The sequence below is a fragment of the Melanerpes formicivorus genome, unplaced genomic scaffold, assembly GCF_026170545.1.
Source record: "Melanerpes formicivorus ecotype bairdi unplaced genomic scaffold, bMelFor1.0.p_v2 SCAF_11, whole genome shotgun sequence".
Lineage (NCBI taxonomy): Eukaryota > Metazoa > Chordata > Aves > Piciformes > Picidae > Melanerpes > Melanerpes formicivorus.
In genome coordinates this window covers 19619958-19645182 of record NW_027142363.1, presented here as the reverse complement: position 1 = coordinate 19645182, position 25225 = coordinate 19619958, and the positions used below count along the sequence as shown (strand labels likewise).

At 46.2% G+C, this 25225-nt stretch overlaps 1 protein-coding gene across 8 annotated transcripts in view; it reads right to left on the bottom strand.

Annotated features, from left to right (window-relative positions):
• The window catches only part of CNKSR2 (connector enhancer of kinase suppressor of Ras 2), a 246863-nt gene that overhangs the window by 97713 nt on the left and 123925 nt on the right, over nt 1-25225 (bottom strand). For 4 of the 8 annotated variants that reach the window (XM_068144773.1, XM_068144771.1, XM_068144772.1 and 1 more), the window contains one exon: nt 10014-10160. The exons of the other annotated variants lie outside the window; for them this stretch is intronic. In XM_068144773.1, coding sequence (XP_068000874.1) covers nt 10014-10160 — 147 coding nt within the window. The remainder of the gene's footprint in view (nt 1-10013; nt 10161-25225) is intronic. 8 annotated transcript variants of the gene reach the window in all.

The following is a 25225-nucleotide window of genomic DNA, read 5'->3' as shown; positions in this document are numbered from 1 at the left end:
TATGAGGGTGCTGGAACACTGCAACAGGTTGCCCAGGGAGGTGGCTGGGGCCTCATCCCTGGAGATAACTCAAGGTGAGGTTCAACGAGGCCCTGGGCAGCCTGGTTGGGGATGTGGTTGGGGATGTCCCTGCTGACTGCAGGGAGGTTGGACTGGATGACCTTTGGAGGTCCCTTCCAGCTTGGACCATTCTGTGATTAACTCCCTTGAAAACTGCAAGAGGTAATAGGTTGGACTTGATGATCTCTGAGGTCTTTTCCAACCTTGTTGATTCCATGTAGTTTGAGAAACATTGCTCCAGAAACAGATACACCATTAAGAAAAAAACATAGAAGCAAACCCAGTACAAAATCTTAAATGGTAACATCTTCACACATTATCTGCCTCAGTAAACAGATTTTTACTGCTAATGTATTTTTCAGCTTGGATCAAAGTTATGACAATTCACTGAACAGAGTGTTTCCAATAAAACCAACTTTTGGGGGTTTATGAGAACAACCATGACATGAAGCAATGAAATACTCTCAACCAACTCAAACTCACTAGGGAAAAAAAAAACCCAGCCAGAATCTGTTTTATCAGTGCTGCAAAGAATGCCCAGCTCCCACATGCTTTAAAGACAATGTGGTGGGTTGAAATTCCAACCCCACCCCCCCACCCCCCCCCCCATTAAATTTGCCAGACCAGCTCAGCTGGAAGCAAATGGAAGCTGTCTTTACAGGCAAAGCTGCAGTCTACAATGGGATGCAGTGAATATGTACAGAATCTACAGGATTTACAGTATTTACAATTAATGAACAGCACAAGAACCCCCCTGCCCAATGACCAGGTGAAGCTAATAGCTTCTCCTTCCCTGCCTACCCCTACCCCCTGTACAAAGAAGGGAGAAAGGAGCAGAGAAGTTAATACCAAAACAATGCAGTCAAGGTTGAGCAGAAGCAAGGCAGTATTCCTCAGAGAGAAAAAGTCAGAAGAGAGGAAAAGTAATCTTGGGAGCAAGATCTTGTGGTAGATATCTCTCCAATGGGCTTGTTTAGAATGATCTTTGTTTTCCTTTTCACACCCAGTGGTGATTTATTTACACTTTACTTCTTTTCTGCTCAAGATCTGTGAAAGATTTTAAAGGCATAGCCTAAAACTACCACAGGCAACCAAGCAACTGAAGAGCAAATGAGTTAATGTTTTATTGCAATTAACAAAGGGCAAAGCCATTCATTCTAACCACAAATGATGAGAGCAGACCATAGCATTGCCTCTAGATGAGCAGAGTGAGGAGAAGCACTACAAAACAATCAAAGCAGCATTTCCTCTCAGCCCAAGGACTGCTGTCATTGTTGCTGTTGCTTCTCAGGAGGCAGAATCTATTGCAGTGGAAATATGGTTCTTAGGAGGCTGAATCTGTTGTAGTGGAGATAGGATGTGTGCCTAATCCAAACCAAACCAATGAAATGTGTTTGAAACCCCCACAACTAGAGATCCTGGAGCTGTTGGTGAGTTTATAGCAGCACAACTGAATCACATCCGAAGCAGTACTTGGTGAAGTATGCAGAAGGTGACGTTGAAATCAGCTTGGTGCAGAGCGTGACAGAGTGTTTAAGAGGGGTCAGAAGGGCTTTTTTATCCCAAGGCTGTGTGGCTGGCAGCGGGAGCAGCCTGTAAGCTCAGTGCCATCAGGTAAGAGCCTTTTCACTGCTCCCAGCAGGGTGTATAGTCCAAAGCACAGCAGCACGTTGCTCTGCTGCTGCTTTCCGTATCATAAAGGCATTGGATGAAAAGTCTTCCACACTGCGGTAATAGTCCAGCTCTTCTTGGCTAATTAATTAACAAAGCACTTTCCAGAAGGCAAAGGAGGACTTTGCAGCCAGCTTCTTCCTAGTGTGATGATAGCGACTCACACAAGGTCTTCTGTGCTCTGAGAATCCTCTCTCTATTGAACCTTGAACCACTGTTCAAGCATCACTTTGGGAAGCCTCCCTTTGAAACCTCCCCATAAATAACACAAACTGGAAAGAAGAAATAAAACAGACAGTCTAGAGTAGAGGGTATTTATTTACATCAGATTTTTCAGAACCAGACAAGATTTTGGAGAGGTTAAGGAGAATGAAGTCACCTCTATGGCAAGTAAAAAAAAGCTTAAGCAGTGGATAATGAAGCCACTTCTATGGCAAGTTAAAGAAAGCTTAAATAGTGGATAATGAAGTCACCTCTATGGCAAGTCAAAACCAAAAAGCTTATAACAGTGAAGGTGAAGCCTCATTGGTTTGTTCATCACATTCAGTAGCAGTGAGAAATACAAACAGTGCAGTCTGAGCTAACATTCCAAGCTTTCACACAATGGATCAGAGTACCACCAAAATAAATAGCTAAATAAGGCAAATTCAGTAAGATTTCCAAGCCCATCTTATAATGAATACCTTCAATTGCAAAGACAACCACACCATTCCTCAAGGCCACAGCTGCCCAATTCAAGTGTTATAAAAGCAGTCATGAAAAAGTCAGGCTGAAAATCAATCAATCAATCAATCCATCCCCTGGCTTCACAAATTTGGATATGTTTCCAGAAAGCATCACAGGAAAACTCTGAGTGGCTCTTGATAGATATTAAAACAATCAAGTGACTGAAAATCCTCAAACAAACCAACCCAGCATTGCAGAGCACAAGGAGGGGGGAAAAAAACCACCAAAGGATTATTTTTCTCTCAGTACTGATTGAGCTTAGTGTTGGAATTGAGGCACTTGTAAATACAAACTCATTATGTGATCATAGAAACAGAATCACAGAAACATTCAGGTTGGAAAAGACCTTCAGGAACACCAAGTCTAACCAGTCTTCACCACCTCCCTGGGCAGCACATTCTAATGGCCAATCTCTCTTTCTGGGAAGAACCTTGAGCCTAAAGTTCCCCCTGGTGCAGCTTGAGACTGTGTCCTCTTGTTCTGGTGCTGCTTGCCTGGGAGAAGAGACTAACCCCCACCTGGCTACAACCTCCCTTCAGGTAGCTGTAGGCAGCAATAAGGTCTCCCCTGAGCCTCCTGTTCTCCAGGCTAAACACCCCCAGCTCCCTCAGCCTCTCCTCACAGGCTGTGCTCTTTGGACACCTTCAAATATCTCAATGTCCCCCTTAAATTGAGGAGCCCAGAGCTGGACACAGTGTTTTCCTGCACATCAAGCCATTCAAGATCAGCTTCAGGACTGCTGCACATAATTCTATTTCTTCTTTCTTTCCCTTAACCTCTGATATTTATTCTAAGGATAAGAATATTTGTGGGAAGAATGAATGTACCACATTTCTGCCAGAAGGGAATAATAAAACCACCCAAGGAATGAATCAATAACTATACACAGACTGCATTTGACTAATTCATGGCAATGTGAAGGCAGAGCTGTTCAAAGCAAACACTGTACATTCTAAGAAGTTTCCAATTACTGACTAGTTGATATCTGAATGATCTAAAAGCATTTTCCACACCTGGAGACCATGAATAAACATTCCTGGCTGGCATGTGGTTAATTTAGGTCATCAGAGGGTGTTAAGTGTTGGAAGGGACCTCTGGAGATCATCCAGTCCAAACCCCCTGCCAGAGCAGGACCATAGAATCCAGCACAGGTCACACAGGAACACATCCAGACAGGGCTGGAGAGTCTCCAGAGAAGGAGACTCCTCAACCTCTCTGGGCAGCCTGCTCCAGTGCTCTGTGACCCATGAAGAGTAGACAGCAAACTCTTGAAAATGTCATTATCAGGATGCATAGTTAAATTACCAGGGTGCCCTGTCACTCAGACAGCAAGTATCTTCATACACTGGCAGTTCCGCATACTGCTTGAACTGGAAGCTTTATCTAGCACTTTCCCATGCATGCTGGGTGTCTCTCCACTGAGCTCAGTTTCTCATGTAGCTGCAAATGGCAGAATTCAAACTGGCAAAAATTGCAGCAGGGCAAGGGAGGTGATTCTCCCCCTCTACAGCTCTCTGCTGAGACCCCACCTGGAGCACTGTGCCCAGTTCTGGAGCCTCTATTACATGAAAGATCTGGAGGTGCTGGAAGGTGTCCAGACAAGGGCCATGAGGATGATCAGAGGGCTGGAGCTGCTCTGCAATGAGGACAGACTGAGAGAGTTGGGGTTGTTCAGCTTGGAGTAGAGAAGGCTCCAAGGAGACCTTATTGTGGCCTTCCAGTACCTGAAGGGGGCTACAAGAAAGCTGGGGAGGGACTTTGAAGGACTGAAGGGGATGGATCCAAGCTACAGAAGAGGAGATTCAGATTAGACATTAGGAAGAAGTTCTTCCCTATGAGGGTGGTGAGACACTGGCACAGGTTGCCCAGGGAGGTGGTGGAAGCCTCATCCCTGGAGGTATTTAAGGCCAGGCTGGATGTGGCTGTGAGCAACCTGCTGTAGTGTGAGGTGTCCCTGCCCATGGCAAGGGGGTTGGAACTGGATTATGCTTGAGGTCCCTTCCAACCCTGACAATTCTGTGATTCTATGATTATTGAAGGCTCTTAATTAAAACATAGCAGTGTCAATCTCAATGTAAATGAGTCTCAACCTAATTCATTGAGACATTTACCTTCTGTAACCGCTGTTAAACATATTGATTGGTGGGACACATAAAGAAAACTCAGTCTGCTTTTGCCTCAACCTTCTTATGCTAGGGCAAACTTCTGCCACTTTACTGTGATCTGGTGAGACCTCATCTGAAGTACTATGCCCAGCTCTGGAGCCCTCAATACAGGAAGGACATGGACTTGATGGAGAGGGTCCAGAGGAGGGACATGAAAATGATCAGTGAGTTGCTACAAAGACAGGCTGAGGGAGCCGGGGTTGTTCAGCCTGGAGAAGAAGAGCTGACTCTGGGGAGACCTAAGAGCAGCCTTCCAGTACCTGAAGGGGACTACAGGAAGGATGGAGAGAGACTATTTACAAAGGCCTGCAGTGATAGGACAAGGGGCAATGGCTTCAAACTAGAGAGAAGCAGATTGAGATTGGATGTTAGGAACAAGTTCTTTACCATAGGGATGGTGGAATATTGGAACAGGTTGCCCAGGGATGTGGCTGGGGCCAAATCCTGGAGATATCCAAGGTGAGGGTTGACAGGGCTCTGGGCAACCTGATCTAGTGGAGGATGTCCCTGCTGACTGCAGGGGGGTTGGACTGGATGACCTTTGGAAATCTCTTCCAACTGAAACCATTCTATGATTCCACATTCCCACCTGTCTCACTGCAATTTCATTATGAGAGAATGCCACATTTTTCCTCTGTGCACTCCACTCACAGAACCAAAATCCACAGCACTTTGCAGTTTGCAGATCCTAACTCCCATTTGCTCAGACTTTTAGCCTCATATCTGAAGTGTCTTTTGAATTTTGATCACATTTTGTACTTTAACAGAATTATTACTCACTCACAATTTCCTTATAGCCTGTGCCTACTGAATAATACATGTGGTTCAATTAACTTAGCTGGGGGATGACAGCACTGTTATAACCTCCTCAATTATTTCATGACATCCTGATATCAGAAAACAAGTTATCATCCTTTCCCCTGCTTCCAAAGATGACAGAAGTACGCATTTTTCTTCCTTTTTCTTTCTTCTTTTGAGCCATTTGCCATAATTTTCTCCCTTTCCTCTCACATCACATCTGAGCAGCACCCCTACATCACAGAATACAGAATTAACCAGGTTGGAAAAGACCTTTGACATCATCAAGTCCAACCTGTCACCCAACACCATCTAATCAAATAAGCCATGGCACCAAGTGCCTCATCTAGGCTCTTCTTAAACACCTCCAGGGATGGTGACTCCACCACCTCCCTGGGCAGCACATCCCAATGGCCAATCTCTATTTCTGGGAAGAATTTCTTCCTAACATCCAGCCTAAACCTCCCCTGGTGCAGCTTGAGACTGTGTCCTCTTGTTCTGGTGCTGGTTGCCTGGGAGAAGAGACCAACCCCCACCTGACTACAACCTCCTTTCATGTAGTTGTAGACAGCAAAGAGGTCTCCCCTCAGCCTTCTGTTCTCCAGGCTAAACACCCCCAGCTCGCTCAGCCTGAGGGGCCCAGAACTGGACACAGGACTCAAGGTGTGGCCTAACCAGTGCTGAGTACAGGGCAGGATGATTTCCCTGCTCCTGCTGGCCACACTATTCCTGATGCAGGCCAGGGTGCCATTGGCCTTCCTGGCACACTGTTGGATCATGTTCAGCTGCTGTCAACCATTACTCCCAGGTCCCTCTCTGCCTAGCTGCTCTCCAGCCACTCTGTCCCCAGCCTGTAGCACTGCATGGGGTTGTTGTGGCCAATGTGCAGAACCCAGCACTTAAGATTTGTTCAGTCTCATGCCCTTGGACTCTGCCCATCTGTCCAGCCTGGCAAGGTCCCTCTGCAGAGCCCTCCTGCCCTCTAACAGATCACAGAACAGTGATAGGGCAAACGGCAATTACACAACTTAAGAGGGGTTTTTTTTTTTTGGGGGGGGGGGGAGGAAGTGGGGTGGTGTTTGTGTTTGTGTTTTGGTTTTTTTGTGTGGTTTTTTTGTTTGTTTGTTTTGTTCTTTTTTAATGACTGAATTTAATTCTGTTAAACAAACAACATTTCCTCGTCATTTTGAAATAGCTATAAAGTGACACTGTGCTGTTGCTGCCCGAATCAAACTGTATCCACTTCACGCTCTGGCTACACAGAAGCTTTAATATCAGCTGACTTTAGCATCTGTTCACCTCTGCCCTGTGGAAATGAACAACAGAAATCTCCACATTAGGCAAGCTTCTGATGTCTGTCTTCACCCTGAAGCTTTTTTGACACTCAGCCTGCTTAAGAAAACTGTTGATTCTCTCACCCTGAAATAATGAATTACAGCAGACATGGCTATGCACACTGCACACACAAGCTCTGAACGAGGTGCTGGCCCTTTTCTGGGGTCATGTTTGGAAAAAATCAGAACAATATCACTGTGAGACCAGAATTCTCTCTCCAGTTATCTCTGTTTGTCCTCATATTAGCCTTAAAAAGATTCATATTTTCTATGCCACCAGTGAAAAATGAAACCAGTTAAAACCAATACAGAATACAGATTTAACCAGGTTGGAAAAGACCTTTGAGTCCAACCTATCACCCAACACCATCTAATCAACTAAACCATGGCACCAAGTGCTTCATCCAGGCTCTTTTTGAACACCTCCAGTGATGGTGACTCCACCACCTCCCTGGCCAGCACATTCCAAAGGCCAAATCTCTCTTTCTGTAAAGAATTTCTTCCTAACATCCAGCCTAAACCTCCCCTGGTGCAGCTTGAGACTGTGTCCTCTTGTTCTGGTGCTGATTCTCTGGGAGAAGAGACCAACCCCCACCTGGCTACAAGCTCCCTTCAGGTAGTTGTAGATTGCAATGAGGTCTCCCTTGAGCCCTCTCTTCTCCAGGCTAAACAACCCCAGCTCCCGTATTACCATTACTCCCCCTCCCCAAACCTGTATGATTATGGAGGACCCCTACCTAGGTTCTATCTCCATTGAATTTAGCTGTCCAGACATCCTTTATCATCACATGGAGGTAAAGAGGCACGGACAGGGTCCAATTTACCTCAGCCTAAGGTAGATCACTCTAAAACAGGCCAAGAGGAAGGAACCAGTAACTGTTATGTATTGCCCACTGGCCAAAGGCAGCCAAAATGAAAAGCCTGAACAATATCTAGACATGGAGATATCTACAAAGCAGACATCTATAGCTAAATCTGTTGAGTAATACTCTGCTGTCTGTATTCATAGATTCAAAGAATGGTTTAAGTTGGTAGGGACCCTTAAAGACCATCTAGTTCCAACCCCACTGCCATGGGTAGGGACACCTCACACTAGATCAGGCTGCTCAAGGTCTCTTCCAACCTGACTTTGAACACCTCCAGGAAGGAGGTATCCATGACCTCCCTGGGCAACCTGTTCCAGTGTGTCACCACCCTCACTGGAAAGAATTCCTTCCTAATCTCGAGTCTAAATCTCCCCCTCTCAAGCTTCAATCTATTTCTTATCATCCTATCACTACAAGCCCTTGTAAAGAGACCCTTCTCAGCTTTCTTCAGGTACTGGAAGGCTGCTCTAAGGTTTCCCTGAAGCCTTCTTTTCTCCAGAATGAACAGCCCCAACTCTCTTCCTGCCCCCAAAAAGGAGGTTCTGCAGCCCTCTGGTCATCTTCATGGCCTTCCTCTGGACCTGCTCCAGCAGCTCCAGGTCCCTCTTATGCTGTGGGCACAAGAACTGGAGGCAGTGCTGCAGGTGGGGTCTCACAAGAGCAGAGAAGAAGAAGAGAATCACCTGAGGTGCAATCCAGAGCCAGATAGAACACCCTAAAAGATAGCTGGATTTTCCCTTCTGGAAACAACTGTGGAGTTTCAAGCAGGCCCAGGACTTTAGATTCTGACTGCATTGACTGTAAAAGGTCCATGAGAATCCTCACTTTCCTCCTGGACTTACTTTTAAATGATGAAAATGAGTTTCTGTCCAATCTCTTCCCAACCTTTTGGAGCAGCCTGTGTTGAATGAGTTGCTTATTTGCTATTATCTGCATCAATGGCCCACGTCAGAAACTTCCTTCATAGGGGTCTGCTGTGTAATTATTCCAGCGCATGATAAATTGAAGCAAAAGAAAAGGTACAGGTAGGAAAATGACCCAATTCACTCAAAGACAGACCAAACTTACCCAAAGAGGAGTTGGACTGAAAGCATCTGAGCCCATTTAAAGCAGCAGTGTGCATTTGTCATTTGTATTTATATCCTCAACCAAAGCTATGGTGAAAGGGAAGCCTTCAAGCACAGCCACTCATACACTCACACCATGCATCCAAACCTGCAACTTTATCTTCAGGCACTCAAAAGAGAGGTTTTTTCAGTTTGGCTGAATGATTTTTGTCACATGTCTAGTCAGTTCTTTAGCTCTGACAGGCCAAGGTATCTCAATCATTGCAAAGCTTACTCAAAGACAACGATGCATTTAACCACCAGGAAATTGTTTTCATCTAGCTATGCATGTTTGAGAGAAGTTTTCCCACAGCATTTCTTCTTTGATTGAATCTCTTCTATATTTTAAATGGCAAAGACCACGAGCTGGCAGTGGCACTTCCATCTCTCCTCTTCCTTTTCCTGCCCCAAGCCTTTCTCTCTCAAATGGACTTCATTTTAAACTAAGCATTTGACTGTGACAACAAAAATGTCCCAATGAATGCATCCCTTATACTTTTCCAAACATAAATGTATCTGAGCATAATAATAATAATAATAAAGGGATTATTTGTCAGTTCCATCTGTGGGTTACATCCTTTTCATCAGTCTGGACATGACTTTTATTTCCTACAGTAATCCATCCCAGTGACAATTTTCTCCTAGAGTGAAACATGAAAGCTTTAATGAAACCATTCCATAGTTTTCAGCACACTTGCAGGCTTACCAGAATTAAAGGCCCAGCTGGACATCCTAATGCTACACCTCAAAGGTTCAAATCTCAAGGAGAACTTTGACATGAGCATGGCATTATTTACAGGTGGAAAATTGGATGGGTCAAGTGGTTTACTGAATGAAAATCACCTTATAAATTCCCTTCCATGACTACAAAGTGAAAACTCAAGCTCTTTGGGGTTTTTCTTCCACCTCCTCTCTTTCTTTGAAGTGGAGTTAGAGGTTAACGAGAAGGTTAACAGGCACTAGAAGCAGACTGAAACTGATCACTCTCTGAAGTAGGCTTGGCTAGAAAAGCTGTCTAAGGGCTGCTTTTCTGTATTGCCAAACAATGGGCTGATCACTTCCTAATTTGGGAAAGCTCTACTGCCAGGTTTGATTTGTTTTTCAGCTAAGCCCAGAGGAGAACCAAACTGCAGAGGAAGGAGTTTGAGAAACAGTTGTTCAAAGTACACCAAAGCAAATCCGTACGCTGCTGAGATGAAGCACAACAAAGAAAAAAGAAGCATCACTGAGATAATCTTAAAGAGTTAAAAATGATGGTGCATGACTTGATGATTCAAGCTTCATTACCTGCAGAGCAAGGGGCTTCCATCTCATATTTTTCAGTAAAGCTGGTGCTGAGGTAAGCATGCTCTGAGGTCGCTTTTTCAAAGTTAAGATAACACCACTCGGGTCCTCTCGTAGTGCATTCACCAAATTTTTCAACTGCCACCCCACCTGGTAACCAGCAAAATCATTACAATAAAATTGAGGTACAGTAGACAATATGAAATGTTCCCTTATTTATTTATTCTTTTTTTAAAATAAGGTTACTAAAACAGCATAATAGGAGTGTATATCAATATAGATAAAGAGATAGATATATATATATAAAAGATTAGCTCTAGAAAGGTGGGGGTGGGGGATGGGGGGTGTGCATCAAAAATCACAACAACAATTACAATGCATTAAGCTAGATAGGCATCAGTTACAGAATACAGAATTAACCAGGTTGGAAAAGACCTTTGAGATCAGCGAGTCCAACCTATCAGCCAACACCATCTAATCAACTAAACCATGGCACTGAGTGCCTCATCCAGGCTCTTTTTAAACACCTCCAGGGATGGTGACTCCTGCATCTCCCTGGGCAGCACATTCCAATGGCCAATCTCTCTTTCTGGGAAGAACTTCTAAGATCAAGCCTAAATTTCCCCTGGCACAGCTTGAGACTGTGTCCTCTTGTTCTGCTGCTGGTTGCCTGGGAGAAGAGACCAACCCCCACCTGGCTACAACCTCCCTTCAGGTAGTGGTAAAGAGCAATAAGGTCTCCCCTAAACCTTCTCATCTCCAGGCTAAACACCCCCAGCTCCCTCAGCCTCTCCTCACAGGGCTGTGCTCCAGACCTCTCCCCAGCTTTGGTGCCCTTCTCTCGACACCTTCCAGCAGCTCAACATCTTTCTTGAATTGAGGATCCCAGAACTGGACACAGGACTCAAGGTGTGGCCTAACCAGTGCTGAGTACAGGGCAGGATGATTTCCCTGCTCCTGCTGGCCACACTATTGCTGATCCAGGCCAGAATGCCATTGGCTTTCTTGGCAACCTGAGCACACTGCTGGCTCATGTTCAGCTGCTGTCAACCAGTACCCCCAGGTGCCTCTCTGCCTGGCTGCTCTCCAGCCACTTTGTCCCCAGCCACTTCAGGGGTTAGAATTAACAAGCCACTGGTACTCCACTGTAAATGCAGAATTCAACCTCCCAGGTATTTGCTTTTCCAAAACCAGCTCTGCTACATAGACTTCAGAGTGTACAAAGTTCAGAGGTCCTAGCTTCCGCCTTGATAGTTGAGTTCACAACTCAGCATTTGGTATTCCATGGCTGCTATTGAAAGTTCAGTTCACAACTCAGCATTCTGTACTCCATGGCTACTCTGGAAAGTTCAACTCAAAACTCAGCATTCTGTACTCCATGGCTACTATGCAAAGTCCAGCTCAAAACTCAGCATTTGATACTCCATGGCTACAATTGAAAGTTCAGTTCATAACTCAGCATTCTCTACTCCATGGCTACTATTTAAAGTTCATTTCATAACTCAGCATTCTGTACTCCATGGCCATTACTTAAACCTCAGTTCAAAACTAAGTATTTTGTACTCTATGGCTACAACTTAAAGTCCAGTTCACAACTCAGCATTGTGTACTCCATGGCTACTACTGAAAGTTCAGTTTACAACTCAGCATTCTGTACTCCATGGCTCCTATTTTGTCCACTAGCCACATGTAGTCCTCTTACATTTACTCCCCTAGCAGCTTATGCAAGCAGAAACCAGTTCAAGAAAATCTTCTACTCTTCATACTGCTATCAAAATAAAACCAGAATCACAAGGCCTTTTGTTGTTGTCGTTGCTCTTTTTATCTATAGTATTTCTCTCATGATCATTGCAGAAGTAAATGGTAAATCAATGAGAGAAATGTAGCCTAGCCAGTGCTTGAATATTAGCCCAAAAGGCAAAGTTTCTTAATTTAGTGACAGCACTTTGAAATAGTTTTGAAATAAAGAATTTGACTGCCATGGAAAGCACCAAGACCTTGTTTGCAAATTGCAGGTTAGAACTTTCTGAATCCTTTGCTTAACAGTTTGTAAATAAAAGGACCTGAAATCTGAACCCAGCAGAACTCTTTCTGAATAAAGGGATCTTAAATCTGAACCCAGCAGAACTCTTTCTGAATAAAGGGACCTCAGATCTGAACCCAGCAGAACTCTTTCTGAATAAAGGGACCTCAGATCTGAACCCAGCAGAACTCTTTCTGAATAAAGGGACCTCAAATCTGAACCCAGTAGAACTCTTTCTGATTAAAAGAGCCTAAAATCTGAACCCAGTAGAACTCTTTCTGATTAAAAGAGCCTAAAATCTGAACCCAGTAGAACTCTTTCTGGTTAAAAGAACCTAAAATCTGAAACCAGTAGAACTCTTTTCTGAACAAAAGGATTCCAAGAATGCTGGAATGCTCCTTTTCAGTCCAGTGTAGTGGGGCTATGGCTGTTACACTTTGAATAAAATGAAACAGGAAGGCAATCAGCTTCAGCTCCATTTCCACATCCCAGTGAAGCATCCATTCTGTTTCAACAGTTCCTACACCAAGTCTCTGTACATCCAAGCTTTGTGTCTTAATAATATGACTTCTATAAACAGTTATTTTGCTATTTACAAGGCTGTTTTCTTATTCAGACTTCCACCACAGGATCACAGGATGTTAGGGGTTGGAAGGGACCTCTGAAGATCTTCCAGTCCAATCCCCCTGCCAGAGCAGGAGCAGAGAATCCAGCACAGGTCACACAGGAACACATCCCAATGGGTCTTGAAAGTCTTCAGAAAAGAAGGTTCCACAACCTCTCTGGGCAGCCTGTTCCAGTGCTCTGTAACCCTCACAGTAAAGAAGTTCCTCCTCATGTTGAGGTGGAACCTCCTGTGCTGGAGTTTATATCCATTGTCCCTTGTCCTATCACAGGTTGCAGCCTGTTCCCTCCCTCTTGACCCCCAGCCCTCAAATATTTGTAGACATTAATTAAATCCTATCTCAGTCTTCTCCAGACTAACCAGCCCCAGGGCTCTCAGCCTCTCCTCATCAGGCAGTGCTCCAGTCCCTTCATCATCCTTGTAGCCCTCCCTTGGACTCTCTCCAGCAGATCCCTGTCACGCTTGAACTGAGGAGCCCTAGAACTGGATGCAATATTCCACTCACTAGGGCAGAGTAGAAGGGGAGGAGAACCTCCCTAGATCTGCTGGACACACTCCTCTCAATGCACCCCAGGACCCCATTTGCCTTCTTGGCCACCAGAGCACATTGCTGTCCCATGCAGAACTTGCTGCCCACCAGCACTCCCAGGTCCTTCTCCCCAGGGCTGCTCTCCAGCAGATCACCTCCCAGCCTGTACTGCTGCAGTTTATTCTTCCTTCCCAGGTGCAGGACTCTTGTTGAACCTCATTAGGCTCCTCTGTGCCCAGCAGTCTGTCTAAGTCTGTGGCTGAATGGCCACACCCAGAATGACCACTCCTTAGAAACAACACATTCATTGTATCTCCATAACGGTACCCTGGGCTTATGCAGGGTTTTATCTGCTAGCCAAAAGAAAGAATTAAAGGCCTACAGTTTATACAAGGCATGCTCTGCATGTAAGCTACTGCACACATTCATTCCCTGATGTAACAGCTGAAAACACCCTACATTTGGGTGGGGGCAGTCCCAGGCACTGATATAGGCTGGGCAGTGACTAGCTTGAAAGCAACCCTGAAAAAAAGGACCCGGGGGTGCTGGTGGATGAGAAGCTCAACAGGAGCCAGCAGTGAGCACTTGCAGCCCAGAGAGCCAACCAGAGCCTGGGCTGCATCAAGAGGAGCACAGCCAGCAGGTCGAGGGAAGTGATTCTCCCCCTCTGCTCCACTCCACTGAGACCCCAGCTGGAGCAATGTGTCCAGGTCTGGAGCCTCTGTTACAAGAAGGATCTGGAGGTGATGGAAGGTGTCCAGAGAAGGGCCATAAGGATGAGCAGAGGATTGGAGCTCCTCTCCTATGAGGACAGACTGAGGGAGTTGGGGCTGTTTAGTCTGGAGAAGAGAAGGCTCCAAGGAGACCTTATTGTGGCCTTCCAGTGTCTGAAGGGGGCTACAAGAAAGCTGGGGAGGGAGTTTTGAGGGTGTCAGGGACTGATAGGACTGGGGGGAATGGAACAAAACTAGAAATGGGTAGATTGAGACTGGATGTTAGGAAGAGGTTGTTACCCATGAGGGTGGTGAGACACTGGCAGAGGTTGCCCAGGGAGGTGGTGGAAGCCTCATGCCTGGAGGTTTTTGCAGCCAGGTTGGATGCGGCTGTGAGCAACCTGCTGTAGTGTGAGGTGTCCCTGCCCATGGCAGGGGAGTTGGAAGTGGATGATCCTTGAGGTCTCTTCCAACCCTGACAATTCTATGATTCTAAGAGAGATTTCTGGAAAGGAATGCTTCTGCTGAAGAAAGCCGCACAGGGACTCTTGGAGAGAACATAGTATTACCCCAGTTTAAGGAGTCAGGATGTCAAATTCTTGCCATTTTTGTTGGGTAGGAAGTTGCATGTGAAAGCTGTGCTCTAAAGCCATCTGCTTCTCACTGAAACAACCAGTGGGATATAAATAAAATAGTGATTTTTAGCATGATTTTTAAATGCACTTCCAGGCTTTGCAGAGAGAAACTGCATTGTGTGTTTCAGCTATGCCATACTTAGCAATAATTGGGAGATTATGAAGTCTCTTTATGAGAGTTTGAGGGATTAAAAGGGGGGAAAATCAATCCAAAGCACTAAATCTGATGTATCCAATGTGAAACTCCATGAATGTGAACAGTTTAATGTCTTTTTCACAGGAAAATTCTAGTTTACAGGATCACAGAAACATTTCACAGGATCACAGAAACATTCAGGTTGGAAAAAAGCCTCAGGATCACCAAGTCCAACCACTAACCTTACTCTACAAGGGTCACCCCTAAACCACAGCCCCAAGCACCACATCCAAACCACTGTGAAACACAGCCAGGCTTGGGGACTCCACTACCTCCCTGGGCAGCCTGTGCCAATGCCTGACCACTCTTGCAGGGGAAAAATGCTTCCTAATGTCCAGTCTAAACCTGCCCTGCTGTAGCTTTAGGCCATTCCCTCTTGTTCTATCACTAATTACCTGTGTGAAGAGACCAGCACCAGCCTCTCCACAAGGTCCTTTCAGGTAGTTGTAGACAGCAAGGAGGTCTCCTCTCAGCTTCCTCTTTTCCCAACTATCCATCCCCAGCTCCTTCAGTTGCTCTTCATCAGGTTTATTCTCCAGGCCCTTCACAGCTTCCTTGCCCTCCTCTGCCCTGGCTTCAGTGCCTCCACATCTCTCTTGTATTGAGGTGCCCAAAACTGAACACAGTACAAGTGTTCTCCAGTCATCTGATCATCTTTATGGCCCTTTTCTGGATCCTCACCAGCAGCTCCATGTCTCTCTTGTGCTGGGGGCATGAGAACTGGATGAAGTACTCCAGGTGGGGTCTCAGCAGAGCAGAGGGGCAGAATCTGTGCTGCTGCTCTCCCTTCTTTGGATGCAGCCCAGCATAAAGCTAGGCTGCCACTGACCATTGCTGACTCATGATGAGTTTTTTATCAAGTGACACCCCCTGTTCAAAGGGCCACCAGAGTCCTACATCGGTTGATAGGTTGGATGCGATGATCTCGAAGGTCTCTTCCAACCTGGCCTATTCTATTCTATTCATGAGGGCTTTCTTCTTCCATGAGTTCCCCCTCCCCAACATCTACAGTAATTCTTTCCTGACTTGCAGATTTGTAAAAGGGGAAATATCTTAATTAATTAGAATAGCATAAACCAGGTTGGAAGAGACCTTCGAAATCATCAAGTCCATCCTAGCACCCAACTCCACCTAATCAACTGAACCATGGCACCAAGCACCCCATCCAGTCTCTTCTTAAACACCTCCAGTGATGTTGACTCCAACACCTCCCTGGGCAGCACATCCCAATGGCCAATTACTCTTTCTATGAAGAATTTCTTCCTAACCTCCAGCCTAAACTTCCCCTGGCACAGCTTGAGACTGTGTCCTCTTGTTCTGGTGCTGCTTGCCTGGGAGAAGAGACCAACTCCCACTTGGTTACAACCTCCCTTCAGGGAGTTGTAGACAGCAAAGAGGTCTCCCCTGAGCCTCCTCTTCTCCAGGCTAAGCAACCCCAGCTCCCTCAGCCTCTCCTCACAGGGCTGTGCTCCAGACCCCTTCCCAGCTTTGTTGCACTTTTCTGGACACCTTCCAGCATCTCAACATCTTTCTTCAATTGAGGAGCCCAGACCTGGACACAGGACTCAAGGTGTGGCCTAACCAGTGCTGAGTACTTTGCACTTTTGAAGGCAAAGCAACATCCTCCTGCTCACTATGACATGCAAAGCCATGTGTTTTTTTTCACCAGCTAAGCAAATATGCAAATTCCACTGCCATGTTTAACTTGAAAACCTTACTGGCATGGGGAGATCATCAAAATTCTTATTCTCTTAATTGCCATGCAACCAGAGCTCTTGGACTGATCAATCATTTCCAGCTTCAAGCTTTCATTCATTTTCCAGCTAGGAAAATATAAATACATGAGAAATTCTAGGAGGAAATTGTATTCATTTGTGGTTTCTAAGAACTTCTACATCTAACACCCACCTTGCATTTTATAAATAAAGATTAGTGCAGAAGGAAGGAAAAAAAACCCAACCAAACCACATCAAAAACCAACCCAGCACCACCCTGCATTTCAAATCACTGCCTATCAAACTTAGCACATTGGGAAGCCACTCAGAATCTGACAAGAATCTCTCTGGTGTCATGCTGTTAAATTAACAGATTGATTGCCATGAACACCAGCCACAAACAAGGATTGGTCAGCTGGCAGCCCTATGAAACAAATGTGTTAGCAGCAAGCATTTCACACAGTCACAGAATCAAACTGGCTGGAAGAGACCTCCCAGATCATCAAGTCCAACCTATCAACCAACACCATCTAATCAACCGGATCATGGCACTAAGTGCCTCATCCAGTCACAAACACCTCCAGGGATGTAATCCCCACCACCTCCCTGGGCAGCACATTCCAATGGCCAATTACTCTTTCTAGGAAGAACTTTCTCCTAACATCCCGCCTAAACCTCCCCTGGCGCAGCTTGAGACTGTGTCCTCTTGTTCTGGTGCTGCTTGCCTGGGAGAAGAGACCAACCCCCACCTGGCTACAACCTCCCTTCAGGGAGTTGGAGACAGCAAGAAGGTCTCCCCTGAGCCTCCTCTTCTCCAGGCTAAGCAACCCCAGAGCTCCCTCAGCCTCTCCTCACAGGGCTGTGCTCTAGACCCCTCCCCAGCTTTGTTGCCCTTCTCTGGACACCTTCCAGCAGCTCAACATCTTTCCTAAACTGAGGAGCCCAGAACTGGGCACAGGACTCAAGGTGTGGCCTAACCAGTGCTGAGTACAGGGGCAGAATGATTTCCCTGCTCCTGCTGGCCACACTCTTCCTGATGCAGGCCAGGATGCCATTGGCCTTCTTGGCCACCTGGGAACACTGCTGGCTCATATTCATCTGCTGTCCACCAGTACCCCCAGGTCCCTTTCTGCCTGGCTGCTCTCCAGCCCCTCTGACCCCAGCCTGTAGCACTGCCTGGGGTTGTTGTGGCCAATGTGTAGAACCTGGCACTTAGATGTGTTCAATCTCATGCCCTTGGCCTCTGCCCAGCTATCCAGCCTGGCAAGGTCCCTCTGCATTCTCTACAGCTGCAGATGCCTGGAAAAGCTAAAAAAAGAATAATAAAATATTGGAAACCCAGAAGTTTTCCACCTCCAGCAAACATTACTGGGTGAAGAAACCCCAGAGGATGTTTATAAAGCATAGGCCACCACAGTAGTGAATCCATGTGGTGGGAGAAGCAGTGTCAGGAGAGTAGCAGATGCCTTTCAGGGATTTACCCAGCTTCTTAAGCTGGTATGATGATGAAGGTCCATGCTTACATAACAGCTTTCCCCTGCAGAGAAGAGTTTAATAATCTTGTGATTGCATATGCTGCAATTCTAATTAGAGAGCATCTTGGCTATATATTAGCCAGATCAATGCCATTTTAATCCAACGTTCAAGCCAGTTGTCTGCAAGCCTTATAAAGTCTAAAGCTGCCCTCCTCAAGCTTCAATCCATTCCCTCTCATCCTGTCACCACAAGCCCTTGTAAAAAAGAAATCCCTTCCTGGCTTTCTTGCAGCCTCCTTCAGGTACTGGGAGGCTGCTCTAAGGTTTTCCCCAGAGCCTTCTCTTCTCCAGGCTGATCAGCCCAACTCTCTCAGCCTGCCCCCACAGCAGAGCTTCTCCAATCCTGTGTTCAGAGTCACAACAAAGCAGTTTATGTGAGGTACACTGAACAAAAGCACAGCTTTTACTTGAGAACCCCCCAACATTTCCCTGAAACTTCTGCTTCCTTCCACCAAACTATGAAATAAGGAATTTCTATGATCATTTTTTGGCTATGTAAACTAAAGCTCACCATGAAGAGACTTCCCCCCAAAAGAAACTAAGTTAGGAGCCAAATGGAGAGCTAAACACACAAGCTCCTGCCTTTCATTAAGCTGCTCTCACCACATTTACCCATCACAAAACACATCTGATCCAGAGTACAGCTTCTCACTGATTTGATTAGCAGCAATTAGCTCAATTCCACCATAACTCAACAAGCTTCACAAATGTTAGTAACAGGACTGCAGAGCACCTGGGCAGTGGAGATCAACATCTGTTTTGTCCATGGTGGGAAGGGGAACTGAAGCCTGAATTACCCAGGGACACAACATTAGTTCTGCATTGAAGCTTGGACACTCTTAAATAACATTGCTTACCTTTAACTTTTTCACTGATACAATCAACCTTCAGCTCAGAGCTACCTCACTCTTTTTGCTTTTGAATCATTGCTAGCAACATCCTAGAACAAATAAATGAGTATATTTGTTGGGAACAGCAAAGACTCCAACTTTATTGGTTTGATTACATCCTACTTCACGGATAAAAGGTCAGTGGCTAGATACAATTTGGAAGGAAAAAATAAAAAGGTCTCATTTCTTGCTTTTCTTCAGGGTATGGCTCTAAAAAATGGGATTGATTTCACTTCACTTAGTTTTGGTGCACCTCTGAAATCCTCCCTCATTCGGGTACCTGCTCTTTCCCACAGTGACTGATTGCCTCCAGTGTGATGACTCTAAGGCATCTTTCTCTTCAGCCAGGAGCACAAATAACCAGAAGAGATCATAGGAGGTTAGAGCTTGGAAGGGACCTCTAGACATCACTGAGTCCAACTCCTCTGCCAGAGCAGGACCATAGGATCCAGCACAGGTCACACAGGAACACATCCAGACAGGACTGGAAAGCTCCAGAGAAGGAGACTCCACAACCTCTCTGGGCAGCCTGTTCCAGTGCTCTGTGACCCTCACAGTGAAGAAGTTCCTCCTCATGTTGAGGTGGCACCTCCTGTGCTGCACTTTATATCCATTGTCCCTTCTCCTATCACAGGGCACAAATGAGCAGAGGCTGTCCCTGTCCCTTCCTTCCTGACCCCCAGCCCTCAGATATTTACAAACATTTATTAGATCCCCTTTCAGTCTTCTCTCCAGGCTAAACAGCCCCAGGGCTCTCAGCCTCTCCTCATCTAGCAGTGCTCCAGTCACTTCAGCATCCTTGTAGCCCTCTCCAGCAGATCCCTGTTCTTCTTGAACTGGGAAGCCCAGAACTGGATGCAATGCTCCAGGTGAGGTCTCAGCAGGGCAGAGTAGAGGGGGAGGAGAACCTCCCTGGATCTGCTGGCCACACTCCTCTCAATGCCCTTCCCAGGATCCCTTTCGCTCTCTTGGCCACCAGGGCACATTGCCATCCCGTGCAAAACTTGCTTCCACAAGGACTTGTATGGGAGCCCAGGGGTCTAACTTCATTTCTGCAGAGCTCAGAAGAGACACTTCAGCATCCCTGGGTGCCCATAGGTGAGAATAAAAGCAGCTTACATGCTTATATCTAAGCAGGCACAGCAAGTTGGTGGTACAAGGTGAAGGCTCAGGAGGAAGGAGTTAGGCAGCCTGGATCTCACCCCAGTTTCTCACAGCCAGAATCATGGAATAGAATCATAGAATAGTCCAGGCCAGAAGGGACATCCAAAGATCATCCAGTCCAATCCCCTGCAGTCAGCAGGGACATCCCCAACTAGTTCAGGCTGCCCAGAGCCCTGTCAAGCCTCACCTGGGCTACCTGTTGCAGTGTTCCACTACCCTCATGGTAAAGAACCTGTTCCTAACACCCAATCTAAATCTGCTCTGCTCTAGTTTGAAGCTGTTGCCTCTTGTCCTGTCACTAGAGACCTTTAGAAACAGTCTTTCTCCATCCTTCTTGCAGCCCTCTTCAGGTACTGGAAGGCTGCTCCTAGGTCTCCCCAGAGCCTTCTCTTCTCCAGGCTGAACACCCCCAGCTCCCTCAGCCTGTCCTCATATCAGAGGTGCTCCAACACCCTGATCATTTTTGTGGCCCTCCTCTGGACTCTCTCCACCGAGTCCATGTCCTGAATGAAGCTTCAAGAACGAATGTGGGTGGCCTCATTCTTCCTCTGGGGGAGGGAATAAGCTCTCTTCTCCATATTTCCCATGGCATAAGGAACTCAGGAGTGACCCTGCACTATTAACCTAGCACAGCCACCTCTGCCTTAGATTAACTCTTTTATCCTGCACTGTGCTTCATCTCACAGTGGGAATTTGAGGGGTGTGTGTGCACTGTATATCCTCACATTTAAATTCCCACAATGGTTGTCCTGGAATTCAAATGCTACAGACATACAAACACAGATGCATACACACACAGAGCACTAGCTTGGTTTCAGGTTAAATTCACATGATCACAACTTAATGTTTCAGAAGGATTCCAGTGAGTCAGTTAATTCCAGTGGCCTTTCACTCCTCTCTCTTTTCAGTGCAAAAATAAACCACCTGAGATCCCCAGCTGCCTTGCAGCTAAACAGTGCTGTGCTCTCCTTGAGGCTGATGTTTCTCAAGACTGGCTTCAGAATATGAAAAGAAATGAAGATGCAGACAAAGAAGTTGTAAGAAAATAGAACAAAGAAGCCTTGAAGGTCACTAATAACAAAGTAACCCCAAAACAACAACAACAAAAAAACCCAAACCAACCTCCCTCCTCCCCCCAAAAAAACCAAAATCAACATCAAAAACCCACCAACACTAATAGCTTTTAACTGAGCTTTAGCATCACTAAGCCAAACTAAGAATAGGGACAGGGAGTATAAGGAAATTGTCATCATCAATCAGCAATTTTTTTAGCCATGAGAGGTCTTTCCTTTATGTTCCATTTTACTGCTATAAATAATTAATCAGTCACAGACCATGTATAGCATTCAGACCCCTGAGGTGTCAAAGCCAGTGCTGGGGAGGTCAAGCACGGAATTTAGAGTCATAGAATTGTCAGGGTTGGAAGGGACCTCAAGGATCATCCAGTTCCAACCCCCCTGACATGGGCAGGGACATCTCACACTACAGCAGGTTGCTCACAGCCACGTCCAGACTGGCCTTAAAAACCTCCAGGGATGAGGCTGAAACTTCTTGCTAGCATCCAAGCTGAATCTATCCTTTTCTAGTTTTGTTCCATTCCTCCCAGTCCTACCACTCCCTGACACCCTCAAAAGTCCCTCCCCAGCTTTCTTGCAGCCCCCTGCAGATACTGGAAGGCCACAATTAGGTCTCCTCAGAGCCTTCTCTTCTCCAGACTGAACAGCTCCAACTCCCTCAGTCTGTCCTCACGGCAAAGCAGCTCCAGCCCTCTGCTCATTCTTGTGGCCCTTCTCTGGACACCTTCCAGCACCTCCAGATCCTTCCTGTAACAGAGGCACCGGAACTGGACACAGTGCTCCAGGTACGGTCTCCATGGAGTGGAGCAGAGGGGGAGAATCACCTCCCTCGACCTGTTGGCTATGCTTCTCTTCATGCAACCCAGGATGTGATTGACTTCAATTTCTCTGCTTTAATTCTTCCTCCCTCATGACACAGCCTTAACTTGCTTTTATTACTGTTTTGATCTACTTTTACAACAGCTATCACTTCCTCACACTTGCTTACAATTACCTCCTAACTTGATCAGAGGAAGGCAATGAATTATGCAGGAGAAGATCAGGCTGGACCCTGAAGACCAGCCATGAAATTTACACAGCTGCTAGCTGCACAAAGGTGTTTAAAACTATCAAGTCCTAATTCCTGCATGGTCCAGGCTGCACACAATTATCAGCCAATTAATGTGGACAATTTTGAAGACATCTCTCCTTACCTTTCATCTCCTTCTGTAATTTTCATAGACTCATAGAATTGTTAGAGTTGGAAGGGACCTCAAGAATCAGCCAGTTCCAACCCCCCTGCCATGGGCAGGGACACCTCACACTACAGCAGGTTGCTCACAGCCACATTCAGCCTGGCTGCAAAAAACTCCAGGGATGAGGCTCCCACCACCTCCCTGGGCAACCTGTGCCAGTGTCTTACCACCCTCATGGGGAAGAACTTCTTTCCAACATCCAAGCTGAATCTCCCTATTTCTAGTTTTGTTCCACTCCCCCCCAGTCCTATCACTCCCTGACACCCTCAAAGGTCCCTCCCCAGCTTTCTTGTAGCCCCCTTCAGATACCGGAAGGCCACAATTAGGTCTCCTCAGAGCCTTCTCTTCCCCAGACTGAATTTTCAGCAATCTCAATTAAAAGGAAGGTTATTAGCAGCAGAAAAATACCTCCCTTCCACTTCAAATACACATACCTGAACTTACACTAACAGTAAGACCTTTTAACCAAGTCTTATCAGACGAAATGTATAATATGATCCATTTCCTGTTCTATAGGCATCAACAGAAAACTCCAAGTCTACTTACTATGGGCTACCTGGGCATAAAACATGCTCTAATCATGTACTCCACACCTCAGAGTTGAAGAATAGAGTAGAACAGAATAAACCAGGCTGGAAGAGACCTTCAAGATCATTGTGTCCAACCCATCAACCAATCCAACCCACCTAAACAACTAACCCATGGCACCAAGCACCCCATCAAGTCTCCTGAACACCTCCAGGGATGGTGACTCCGCCACCTCCCTGGGCAGCACATTCCAATGGGCAATCACTCTCTCTGTATAGAACTTCTTCCTAACATCCAGCCTAAACCTCCCCTGGCACAGCTTGAGACTGTGTCCTCTTGTTCTGGTGCTGCTTGCCTGGGAGAAGAGACCAACATCCACCTGTCTACAACCTCCCTTCAGGTAGTTGTAGAGAGCAATAAGGTCACCCCTGAGTCTCCTCCTCTCTAGGCTAAGCAACCCCAGCTCCCTCAGTCTCTCCTCATAGGGCTTGTGTTCCAAGCCCCTCACTAACTTCGTTGCCCTTCTCTGGACACACTCCAGCAAGTCAACCTCCTTCCTAAACTGAGGGGCAGAAACGGTGGAAGAACTGACTGCAGAATTGACAGTGCTCTCATTTTAAATTGCTTTCACTTGCCTGCAAATCCAAACTGTGCCAAGGTTAGCAGTCATCAACAAATACTACAGGAGTATTACAATCAACTTTTATCAGGAATATACACAAAGAAATTTTGGCAGCACAGAGTTTATCACTAACTCTGTTGGAAATATTAAAACAACTTACAACATCTGCATCTGGGGAGGAACAGGCACCAGGACAGGTTAGGGGCTGCCCTGCTGGAGAGCAGCTCCAGGGAGAAAGACCTTGGAGTGCTGGTGGGCAGCAAGTTCTGCATGGGACAGCAATGTGTCCTTGTGGTCAAGAGAGCCAATGGGATCCTGGGGTGCAGCAAGAAAAGTGTGGCCAGCAGGGCTAGGGAGGTTCTTCTCTCCCTCTACTCTGCCCTGCTGAGACCACACCTGCAATCCTGTGTCCAGTTTGGGGCTCCCCACTTCAAGAGAGACAGAGGCCTGCTGGAGAGAGTCCAACAGAGAGCCAGGAGGATGATGAGGAGGGGACTTGAGCATCTCCCCTGTGAAGAGAGACTGAGAGCCCTGAGGCTGTTTAGTGTGGAGAAGAGAAGGCTGAGAGGGGATCTGATCAGTGTTTGTCAATATCTGAGGGGTGGGTGTCAAGTGGAGGGGGCCAAGCTCTTTTCATAGGTGCACAGTGATAAGACAAGGAACAATGGATACAAACTTGAACAGAGGTGGTTTCAGGTCAACATGAGGAGAAACTTCTCTACAGTGAGGGTGCCAGAGCCCTGGAGCAGGCTGCCCAGAGAGGTTGTGGAGTCTCCTTCTCTGGAGACTTTCCAAACCCACTTGGATGCATTCCTGTGTGGAATACGCTGGGTGACCCCACACTGCTGTCCCATGCAGAACTTGTTGTCCACCACACCAGCACTCCGAGGTCCTTCTCCCCAGGGCTGCTCTCCAGCAGATCCCCTCCCAACCTGTACTGCTCCAGTTTATTCTTCCTTCCCAGGTGCAGGACTCTGCATTTATCCTTGTTGAACCTCATAGGTTCCTCTCTGCCCAGCTCTCAGGCTAAGTCTCACTGTATAGCCACACAGCCTTCAGGTGTCTCAGCGCAGCCTCCCAGTTTGATATTATCAGCAAACTTGCTGAGCAGAGAATCTGAAAAACCTCTTCCTAGATTTGTCTAATAAAAGATTAAAAGAGGTTAATGGTCCAGAAAGGTATCATACCCTTCTGAAGTGTTAATTCCAGCAGAAAACCAAAATGTTATCACTCATGTTTCAGAGGAATGTTAGCAAAATCTCCTTGAACATTTTCTACTCTAACTACATAAAGAATTCCAGCAACTAATTTCTGAGGGCTTGAATGCACCCACAAGAGTTTCCAGAGTAGAGAATGTGCCATATAAAACCTGGGTGTTATCTACAGAGTGCATGACTACAAGAAAATCCAACTTGTAGGTGACTTAGAGGTGTTTGAAGACACTAAACATATCAGCTTGCAGATGAAATGCAGCAACAACTCAGTGGATTTGCTCATTTTGCCAAATTAAACATATTTCCTGTCATCTGTGTTTCCATACATTCTGATGAGTTTTAACCAACAGTCACAAATGTTGGGAATCAATATGTCCATCATGTCATATCACAAATTCATGGAAGCGTTTAGGCTGGATCTTAAAGATCATCTAGTTCCAGCACCCCTGCCATGGGCAGGGACACCTTCCACTAGCCCAGGTATCTCAAGGCCTCATCCAACCTGGCCTTGAACA